Below are 11,585 nucleotides of genomic sequence, written 5' to 3' on the forward strand. Positions count from 1 at the left end.
AGGAAGGAAGGAAGGAAGGAAGGAAGGAAGGAAGGAAGGAAGGAAGGGGAAAAAAGAGGGAGGAAGAGAGCTGCTTCTATTTCCCGAGTGCTGGGACGACAGGCATTGCCACCATTGTTTCTGTGGTACTCAAGACTGAAGCCAGGTCTCTGCGCATGCTAGGCAAGCGCTCTACCAACTAAGCTAGTAAGAATCTTTTTGCTGCTGTTTTTGTTTTTTTGAAACACAGTCTCTCTACATAATTCTGGTGTCGTGGAATCTGATACATAGACCAGGCCTAGAACTCAAAGGGATTCTCCTGCCTCCGTCTCCTAAGGCTTAAAGGCATATGCTACCATGCCTGGCCTTAAGAATCTTGATATTAGAGGTAGGCCGCGAGGCGCTCTGTGGGCGCGACCTGGGCCGGGTCGGGCGCGGTGGCATGGCTGGGAGCGCTCGGGAATGGGTCTGGCTAGGGCCGCTGACTCGGCATGCCGGCCTGGCCAGTCTCATGACCCGGGTGGTGATTCTGTAGGTACGGCCTCGACATGCAGAACAACGCCGGCGAGTTCGTGGACCTATACGTGCCGCGGAAATGCTCCGCGAGCAACCGCATCATTGGTGCCAAGGACCACGCGTCCATCCAGTTGAATGTGGCTGAGGTTGACAAGGTCACAGGCCGGTTTAATGGCCAGTATAAAACCTATGCTATTTGCGGGGCCATTCGCAGGATGGGCGAGTCAGATGATTCTATTCTCCGGTTGGCTAAAGCTGATGGAATTGTCTCAAAGAACTTTTGATCAGAAGAGGTCGGGAATATTTGTCATAAATAAAAGTAAGAAAGTAAAAAAAAAAAAAAAAAAAAAGAATCTTGATATTAAAGAATAAAGGCCTAAGGATACAAAGGGTCCAGGGAGAGGCTTGTCAAGGAGTACAAAGTCACAGCGGCAGGAGGAAGAGAGTCTGTTCTGCTGCACAGCAAAAAGTCTATTGTGCTTGCAAATAGCTATCCTTTTAGCAATTTGAAACACATACTTATTTTTAAGGATGGCCACTCTGCCATAATCATAACAATCTTAAAAAGCATCCTTTTGCCTATCTGAAACTTTTACTAACCATGGCCATCTCCCCCTCCTAGCCACTCGGCCCCTAGGAACCACCATTCAACTCTCCACTTCTCTAGGTTTATCTTTTTCAGATCCCCTTGCCAAAAGTCTTCACGCAGTGCTTATCCGGGCCTCACCTGTGATGGGTAACAACCTCCAGGTTCTTTGCGCTGTCATGAATGACAGGGTCGCTCTCACTTTAATGGCTGGGGGGTATGCTGCTGTGGCTGACTTGCCATGCTTACTTTACTGCATGTCCCTGATGAGGACCGAGTTCGCTTCCCCATCTTGTCCCCTGTGAATGGTGCTGTGGCAGCCATGCGAGGACAGCTGTGTCTTCAGAGAGGCTGTGAGGCTGCTGGGGTTGTCTGCTTCCTTGAGGAACCTCCCTCCTCCTTCCCAGCGTGAGTCACAGCACACATTTCCACCAACACTTCACGTGAGATACTCTTGCCCCTCTTCCCTGCAAACATGTCACCCATTATTTTGAAGGATAGACTTTCCTAACTTTGTGCTTCAGATCCAGCCCTTCTAAATTCTTTTTTATACTTAAAGCTGATGCTGGAAATAGTCTAGAAACTGGAGTAGACCCTCAGACAAGTCAAGTGGTTTACACAGAAAGCAGATTTACACACGTCCCTCGTCCCCCCCCCCCCCCCCCCCGCATGCCAGGCAAGCACTCTACCACTCTGGCCTTTCAAACTTCCTTTCTTCCACGTTGGTCCCCATAACTCTCCCCACCTCCGTGTCTGCCACTGACTCAGCTGTGGATCAGCACAGACGCACACAGCAGTCTGCCTGTCCATCGCATTTAACCTCAGTCCCCAACACTGGTGTGTCATGGAAAATGAAGAACTTTTGAGAGGAACCACAGAAGGAGAAGTTTAGCAAGCGGGACCACACATCCCTCACCTTGGCCACATCTGGTCACTGCTCTTGGTCAGACTGAAAAGTGATTGAGCACTCGATAGGGGGCCTTCTAGCTTATGCAGGTCTGGCAGCCGATTCCACATGCATGCAAATCCAGCATTTGAGAAGGAGGAAAACAGATTGAGAAACCTGGAGTCCAGGAAATGAGCAGACTCCCAGAGCCTCTCACTGGCTGACGGGAGACAGCAATGCCCTAGGAAGGGCCACAGGGCGTCAGAGCCCATGTGCTACCTTGACCGGATCGTGACAGCTTACAGAGGGGCACACTCAGAGGAAAGCTGCCCCTTGCTCGCAGCTTCAAGGCTGGATGTGCCCACTGTCACCGCTTGGTTTCACAGCCTACTGTCACCCTATATGACACACTGTCCTCTCCAGGCTGTTTGTGCTGCCTGGGACCATGAAGCCGGGGAGGATTACTGTTGAGGAAAATTAGTCCTTTTTTTTTTTAAAGACCACCTAAGGATGGATGGAAGATTTCTGGTTTTTGAACTGTGATAAAAGGGCATGTAATAAAAGTTACCATCTAAGAGTCTGGATTCATTGGCAGCAAGTGGATCCACAATGTTTACACCAGGCACTGCTACTCTAGAGCCTTCCTCTCACTCCTCAAAGGAAAGCCCAGACCCACTCGGCAATCTCCCCTAAGCACCCCACTCTACAGGCCTGGTAATTGCCAGTCTGCTCTCTGTGTCAACAGACAGCCCTATTCTGGACATGTCTTAACAAGGAAGGCGTACAATATGTGAAGGCTTTTTGTTTTTTGTTTATTTTCTGTTGTTTTTATATGTGGCTTCTTTTACTTATCAGAATATTTCTGGGCTCATCTGTATTGTAGGAGTTATCACTTCAGTCCTTTTTATGGCTGCCTGGTATTCCAGGACATAGCATGTATGTGTTACAGTGCTTGTGAAGAGAATGCTGGTGGCTGGACAGTAAGGGGGCATGAGCTGTAAGATGAAGGAATTTATTGTGACAGATGATGTTTCTGTTAATGTCCCTAGACACTGAGTATTGAATAAGGGACTCAAATCCAAGCACAGTCTAGCATTCCCACTCACAGTACACTCTAGCCCTATTCAGAAAAGTTTAAACCCTCAGAAAACCTTCTCCCCGGTGTCTGGCTTCCATACCATCAGAAGGTGATACACAAGTTGGCAAGAGAGAAAAGTAATCAACAGTCCTAGCCTGCTGTAAAGCCTGAAAACCACAGCTACAGCACTAACCAGAGAGCTCCAACAATGTAATAGTGGCACTAATCTTTTGGGGGTAACCAGCAGCTGTCTGATTGGACTTAAGACCCGCTCAGGTGGAGGGAACTCATATTTGGGTCTATAAACCTAGCCAAGAGCCCATAACTGTTGGGTCATAATCCTACTACAATCCTGCTAAACTGATATTGTTTCCGCCTGTCTTCTTAGTGCTCACCTTTATAGCACGGACAGTGCGGCTATAAGCCCTTCTTCATAGACATTTGTTTTTATAGCAGATGGGGGGCTGTTACAGACATCAATATGTGATCAAAGTTTACAAAAGAAGAGAAGGCAGAATTCCTACCCCCCCAAACAGGACATTTATGACACAGTCCTTATATGCATTGGAGGTTGGTCTGGTGCTAACTAATTAAGTACTGGCTCTCTGTGTAAACCTGCCTAAGTCATTACACCTGATTGGCTAATTAAACAGCCTATAATACCTGGGCAGGGCAGAATGGGGTAAGCGTGGCCAAGGTTCCTGGGCTTTCGAGAATCCCAGGAAGAATTATGCGAAGGAGAGACAGACAGAAAGAGAAGGAGGAGGAGGATGACAGGATGGGTCAGCCTGGAGAAAACACCACGTGGGCCTAGGAAGGACTCCAACAATGGCGTGAAAAGGCCCAGATAATGAATAAAAGCAAGTATTTAAGAAATTATGGATGGAAGACAGGATGGTTAAGGAGAGTGACATTGGATGGGGACTTGGAGATGGATGGTGGTGAGGTGATTCAGACAGGTAGGTACGAATACCTGCCCGGCCCAAGGTAATAAGGCAATCATAAATCTAACAGGTGTCTGTGTCTTGTTATTTGTGATAGCGGGTTAAATAAAACCGCCATGATAATCATAGGGCTGATAATAATCAATAATCTATAGCCCCACACTCACACTCATTTTTATTTACCATAACACTCATGGCTCAGGGGACAGTGCAGAAGATGGGGCACAATGACCGTAAGAAGCAGAGGACCTGGATATGGTATCCAAGAACACTAAACAGCGTGGCTGCCTGGACAAGACCTGCACGGAACATGGGGAAAGGTTCACATGGTCCTGCCCCGGGCTGAAGAGCGACAGCCAGTCATGGCACTGAGAAAGGGAGAGCCAGGTTTCTCCAGGAACAAGCCCGCTGACGGGTTGCCAAGCCCGGGTTCAGCCTACATCCGAGGACATACAGCAGCACTGATTGGACTTAGTGGGTTTCACAGATATTATAAAACAGTAATAACTAAGACGACACGCACACGAATTTCGGGGGCAAGACGGGGTTGGAAGTGGGGACGGTGGGAGTGGCTATGATGGAAATAGATCCTATAAATGTCTAAAGAAAATACAATTTTGCCAAAGTTCTGCTATTTATTCACCTTACAGCAAAAAGACAATTTCATAGGGGAGAGAGAAAAATTTGAATTTAAGTCCTTGATGATCATTAAGCTGACTGGAATCATCATAAGCTACCAAAAAAAAAAAAAAAAAAAAAAAAGCGCAAGCCACACCTTTAAAAAAATAGTATACGAGAAGAGCTATGGAAGATAGTTCAAATCATGTTTACAACAAGATGAACAGAACAAGAAACACAAGTGTTGGGAGGAGAGGAAAGAAAGGGAAGGAAAAAAAAAACAACTAGATTTTGGAAGAACTGTAAGTCTAACCTAAGAGACAGAGTTTATAAAACAATGTATTAGAGCAGGACACGGTGACACACACCTTAATCCCAGGAATTCAAGGTCAGCCTTGGAGACACAGCAAGTCTGAGGTCGGCCAGGGCTACCTGAGACCCTGCTTCAAAACCCAAAAGGAAACGAAAGACGCCCGGCTGCCAGCCAAGGGAAATGAGAAGCGCGTCCCTGGCTCTTGGTCTTAGTGAGGACTAAAAGGCACTTTAAGTTCATCAAGATATACAGAATATGCCAAGATGAGTCAACGTCACTGAGGCCGACAAGGGGAATGTCTGAGGTCAAATGATAAAAAGTCACTGCGGCCCAAACCCCCTGTGGCAGGAAATCCACCCTCAGTTTCCTGACAAAATGGCCGATGGAGAGCAACAGGATTAATTCTTACATCTCTTGCACTAATAATGAAGATGACTTCTAAGTGTTTAACATTCTCTTTGTGCCTATTTCTATTTGTTGAAGCAAATCCATACAGTTATAATAAGGGTCCTATTTGCTCCATTAAAAACATGGGCATAAGCAGCAATGTGCCCGCTGCACTGTTTCAGATGTCCAGGAACTTCAGAAATGCTGCAGTCCAGCTGTGTCGTAATTTCATGGAGCAGGGAACAGCAAGTTACTTATTCATTGTTCAATAAGCACTTTGTTGTGGTAAATCTATATGGCATGAAATTTACCATCCCATCATCCGCAAGGGCACAGCTGGGTGACGTTAAGTACATTCGCACTGTTGGGCCACTTTCATCACCGTAGCTACTCATTGTCTAAAATGGCCCTTTTCATTTTCTTTGTCTCACATAAAAAGGCAACAAGATGATAAAGAATATTACATGCCATCTTTGCAATAAATACGATCTGCTATTTCAAAACAACCTATCTTGGCACAAAAGCCGCTTTGAAAGGAGTCACTACTTTAAGGGGTTAGAGAAACATGGGCTATTAGGAGTCAAAGGGCCATTCAGCAGCCAGGTGCTCTCTCCGCCACAACCAAGCCCCATGTGCCACGGAGGCATGTCAGGACCGGGGAAGGAGAGACATGGGGACACAGTGGGGAGGACTGTGTCACAGCCCCAGATGATGCCCACATCTGACATAAAGATCAATTTACTGCTAATCTGGAGAAATTGGCCTCAGTGTTCAGGCTCACAGGCAGAGAAAACCAATAGTGGTTTTAAATGAACCACAAGTCAGTTATTCCAAGGAATTTAACATGGTTCACTGACTGAAAATTGTCATTTCTGCCCAACTCTGAAATAGAAAGCAAAGGTAAGCCAAAAAATAAATACCAATTCTCTGCCAGGGTTCTATTGGAAACAATTAATGGGTCCCCAGAGCTGATCGAAATCTTCACTAATGCAACAACATCTGGAGTCAAGTTATTTAAAAGCTAATACCAGGGCTTACAAAACTGCATTTCAAAGGGGCTTAGTGAAGGCGAAGCATCGATTTCACCCCGCTCCTCTCCTTCCTGCCTTCTCTCCTTCCTGCCTTCATTTCGGCCAGAGTTCTGGAGATGGCTCCTAAGGCTCTGCCGAAGCTTGGGCAAGTGTTCTGCTGAGCCCCGTCTCCAGGCCCGGTTCATTTTCTAACTTGTACAAATTTCCTGACACTTCCCAAGCTTCCTGCTTCACTCAGACATGTGCAGTCTCAATCGGACATCCATTTCACCATGGCCGCAAGTAAGCCATAGGTCCTTGTCCCTGGGCTGTGGGCACTGCTTGCAATGGGGCTGCTTCCTTCAGGGCACAGCGCTACGGACAGCAACAGAGCAATGAGTGGGGCGAGCAGAGATGCTTTATACAGAGTTGCTAATTAATGCGGTCATGTATTCCTTATTATAATCTCTAAATTATGAAAAACTTAAACGTTGTTTGCCTCTATGCCTTTAGTTCTGTTTCTATTTAACGTCACTGAACAATGCTTATTATTCCCCCTAAGCAATAGTGGGGGCTGCAGTTAATGTAAGTAAACACTTCACCCTCTGAGCACGCCCCGGGAACTGGCTGGGACTCAGCACCTCTTCAACAGAGTGGCCAGCAGGAAGTAGCCAGAAAAACTCCTGCTAAGTAGTATAGAAAGATGGTGGCGCCTGTGGACAATCCTGCCGTGGTGACCCAGAGCTAGTTACACATTTTAAAGAAGAGGCATGGAGAACCTTACCCAGTGCTTCCATCTGGGGAATTCCTTCCAGGTCACATTCAAATGCGTGGCTAACAACAGTTGTCAAAGGGCCACTGTACAACTGGGGAGATGCAGCAAAGGCATCTCTGCTGACGGACACAGGGCCAGGGGCGCAGCCTGTATCCCAGCGCTTTATTTGCCTGTCCTGACACACTGACACATGTCAAGCTCACCAAAATTCCCCTTATCTTCCATTCCAACACTTCCCCATCTTTCTCACTCTGCAACGCGTGTGAATTGTTCTAGCAAACACAGCACACTTAGCAGTGGCCATCTGCTGTGAAAGATCACCCAAAGTGAGGCCTAGTTAGGGCCGTGGGGAGAAGTGGAGTGGGCTGTTTGATTCTCATCCTGGGGAATATGGAAAGGGGAATCACTCAGCTGGGCAGGACAATGGCCACTTAGTTTAAGCTGCTGATTTTACATATGAAAAGGCGAGTGGCTCTGGGCCCCTCAAGCTTTCTCCGGTTTAGGTAATTCCAGCCACAACTAGAATACAATTCTTGTTTCAATTTACAAATATAAAAGAAAGTCAGCAAGCGGATGGCAAGTACCAAAGTACGAGGGATTTCTAGCAGGCCAGGCTCGGGCAGCAAAGGGCACTAAGTGTCGGGGTGCCCCTTCTCCCCCAGTTCTGTATCAGCAGAGCTGATAGCTGTGTCTGAGTGTGAAGGCCCACTCTGTCTCAGCACTACTGACACCCTCCCCAGGAGGAGCTGCTTCCTCAAGTAAACCGGGAAGGGTGGGGGAGGGACGCACTAACTGGTGAAGGAGGGCGCACAGATCGCACGTGTGCAGTGCACACGGATGCACACATCAGTAACTCACAGTCAAGGCCCATACGGTGCGGGGTGCGGTCAGTATTCGGCAAGAACAGAAAGGGCTCTGAGGAAGCATGCCTTATCATTCCGCACCACACCGAGCAGAGACAATAATCTAGAAATGATTGTAGCTGTGGTCAAGTCTAACCCGTGAAGATAGTGAAAGTCAGGGCCTCCTGCCGCAGACCCCGAAGTGCGGGGAGGCTGCTGGGGCTGTCAGCCCCTATCAATCACCTCCTATTAAGTAAAGGTTTTCCAATTTTGCGCTTCTCTCAAGGGCTTAGTTTTGCCCGGATTCAGTTGCAGCATTGGCATTTGAACCTAGTGCTCCTATTCTCACTCCCTAAATAAATGCTGTGAGCAAAGAAACAGGCTCCCCCAGTCAGAACCTAAAACCAGGCAGACCTGGTTCTGACTACAAGCAATTAACGTGCATTACACAAACTCCAGAGAACCACAGGCTCAGAGTGCGGTACACAAGGGCCAAGAACAGGGAACTTCTGAGTTGGCCACTGAGATGCTGAAATGAGTACCTAGCAATACCTAAGAGCACAGTGGAGTGCTGCACCATTCTCTTGGGTTAAACAGCTTTCCTCTTTGTTCAGTGCATAAGCTTACTACTTACTAGCATTTCCATGATGAAGTCTTTTTCTGCTAGACTATGGATATATACATATATATGGATATATATTCTTATATACAATATCCATCAATGTATAAATACATATATCCTTAAGGAGTGGAACCTGTTCAATTTATTTTGCAGTTCCAATGGCTAGGTAGACACTACATTAATATACTAAAGCTCCAGGCCAGAGGCCACCAGCAACATCAAAATAACACACTTTTTTTTCCCCCTGTACCAAATGAGAGATTTCATTGTCTTGTTTCTTTTCACTTGAATGTGACAGAAGCAGAACAAGGAGAACACAGAGTGGTGGAGAGGGATTGGAGCTGGACCCAGCAGGCTAAGAGCTAATACACAGCTGTGAGAGAAATCCCAAAGCAGCACCTGTGTGTACGTTTTTGGAATACAAGGTACCTTTTAAAGTGCCAATTTCTTGTCAGCACTAAAACACTGGTAAACTTCACTTAAGGAGCCAAACTTTAGGCTTCTTTTAAAAACAAAATAAAAAAAACAAAAACCAGCTGGGCAGTGGTGGCTCACATCTTTAATCCCAGCAATCAGGATGCAGAGGCAAGTGGATCTCTTGAGTTCAGAGACCAGACCAATCTGGTCCACAGGGTGAGTTCCAGGACAACCAGACCTACACAGAGAAACCCTGTCTGGAAACAAACAAACAAACACCCAAAACAACAATGATAAAACCAGACAGATGATCCAGCAGCCCTGGCTTCACTTCCCCTTGGAAACAGTCCGCCCTTTGAACTCCACATTGACTCTGACCATAATCTCAGCTGTCTACTTCAGTCAGGAAGTTCTGCAGTCTGGTTCCTGAAGGCAAGTTAGGGGCTGAAAGAAGCTTGGAGCCTGAAAAACAGGAAGATGAGCATAGTGGAGCATGCCTATCATCTAAGAACTCTGGTGGCCAAGATGGGAGGATTGGGAGTCCTCCGCCATCCTCAGCTGCCCTAAGCCAGCCGTGGCTGCAGCAAAAAGAAGGTGAGGAGGAAACAGACTTGCAGGGGAGAAACCAATGGAAAAGTCATATGGAAAAGGAGATGCAATGGAGTGAGGAAAAAGAATCAAGAGAAACTAGGAAAGGGCTGGGATGAGGGTGGGGTGGACAATAAGCTAGAACTGACTACAGAACACTCTCCGTGTGTAATGCCTCACTGTGACACATCAGAACACTTGCAAGAGACGTCAGCACATGTCAAGAAACAAACTGCACAGGTACTTCCCTAGGAAGGCTTTCCTTCACTTTTCCATAAACGAAGAGGTGCGGGGTTGTGTGACCGCGCTGGCGGCGCCTGGAGAAACCTCCTCAGGCCCTGTCGCCTCAGGCCCTGTCGCCGGCTCAGGCCTTGGCCACACCCACTACTCTGAGTGACTCTCAGAGTCTACAGAGCTTTGGTGCACTCAGCAGCTGCTTCTGTTCATTCTCCAGACCTCTGCTCCAGAGCTGTGGCCTCTTGGAAGCCCCTGGGCTCCAGGCAAACATGGGCCTGTTCTGTGGCATTCCCCAGTCACCAGTGACTTCCTCAGGTGTCCCTCTTGCACTCACACACACACTAGTTCTACATTTGAATTCCAGCTTTTGGCCTGGTGGCTGGCTCTTGGGTGATGCTCAGCAACCGTGTGGAAAGAAGAGAAGGAGTGAACAGAAAAGCTGGAGGATGAGGTGGCTGTGGAGGCAGACAGTCATCACGGAGGCCTGGCCACTTGCCCACCTTTGTAAAGAAAAGAGACTGAGGAATTTCACTGGTTTATCTCAACAAACCATGATAAGAAGAAGAAAAAGCAAAGAAACATTAGTCAAGAGATACTTCTGATAAACAGTTAAGATAAATGACAGAAACCACACAGCTATTCCTTGCTCTAAATTAATTGCTCGTATTTGTGGTAGGGGTTGCAAAACAACTCACTGAATGAAAAGGCAGCTCTGAGGCTTGCTATAAATAAGCAGCACAACAAAGAGCCCGCTTTCGCTTTCTTAGTTTTGCTTGTTTAACTAACTAATTAGTTTTAATGTCTATAATGTTTTGCTTGTATCATGTAAGAGCACGTTTGTGCAGTGCTACAGAGGCCAGATGTCAAATCCCCAGAACTGGAGTTACAGACAGCTGTGGTCTGTGGGTGCTGGGAACCAGACCTGACACCTCCGGAAGAGCAGCCAGTGCTCTTAATCACTGAGTCATCACCCCATTCCTCTTATTTTATAAGGTTCAAACAGTAAATATAAGTAGGCAAACGCTACAATCGACAGATGGCACCAATGAATTTCAGGGCTGAGAGTGATTTCAGTCACAAAGTTTCAAAATTCCATAAAACAACAACATACTCCTTTTCTAATTAGAAGAATGACGGCTTTATGATTCTACAATATCCCTGTATAACTTGCTCTTCTGAAAGACTTTCCTGTGCAGGTTTCAAAAAGATGTACGTGTCTCCAGGTTTTACCTATGTCACCCACCAACTTAAGCCAATAGGTTGACGTAGCTGATCCTGAGGATTACCCAGGACCGACCACTGTGGCCCCTCACTTAGCACCATCTTGGCAACAGTTACCAGGCGTCTTACTATGGGCCGAACATCCCATCCCTTATCCAAATTGCTTGGGACAAGATTTTTTTAATTGTTTTTTTTTTTTTTTTTTTTAAATATCTGTATAAACACAATGAGATCTTCTGAGGAAAGGAATCAAGTGTTTACACAAAATTCATTTGCTGGAGACATACTGCATGCACACGTCTTTCGCTCCACACCCTCTGTGTGCACACAGCCTGAAGGGACTTTTACACAGCTGCTTGAGTGAAACTGCATTTTGACGGCCGCCTCGACCACTGTGATTTCCACTGTGGCATCATGTCAGACATGTCAGAAAGTTTTGGAGTTTGGGGCACTTCATAGTCTGAAGTTTCTGTCACAATGTCCATCCGCTACTATCTTCATCCATCCATCCATCTATCTATCTATCTATCTATCTATCTATCTATCTATCTATCTATCTATCTATC

The 11,585-nt window shown here is 46.6% G+C and overlaps 2 protein-coding genes across 2 annotated transcripts in view; one reads left to right on the forward strand and one right to left on the reverse strand.

The window, feature by feature from the left end:
* Nucleotides 1–11,585, reverse strand: part of Stx8 (syntaxin 8) — a 208,377-nt gene that overhangs the window by 61,335 nt on the left and 135,457 nt on the right. The gene's annotated exons all lie outside the window — the stretch shown is intronic.
* Nucleotides 398–832, forward strand: LOC129666984 (40S ribosomal protein S21-like). The gene has a single exon (XM_055594407.1). The coding sequence runs from the start codon at nt 528–530 to the stop codon at nt 777–779; it is 252 nt and encodes an 83-aa protein (XP_055450382.1). The 5' UTR covers nt 398–527; the 3' UTR covers nt 780–832.

Source organism: Psammomys obesus, unplaced genomic scaffold (genome assembly GCF_907164565.1).
Source record: "Psammomys obesus unplaced genomic scaffold, mPsaObe1.curated_primary_1811, whole genome shotgun sequence".
Classification (NCBI taxonomy): Eukaryota; Metazoa; Chordata; class Mammalia; order Rodentia; family Muridae; genus Psammomys; species Psammomys obesus.

What these genes read in the sequence shown, in the direction of transcription:
- LOC129666984 (XM_055594407.1), top strand. Translation starts at nt 528, where the DNA reads ATGCAGAACAACGCCGGCGAGTTCGTGGACCTATACGTGCCGCGGAAA.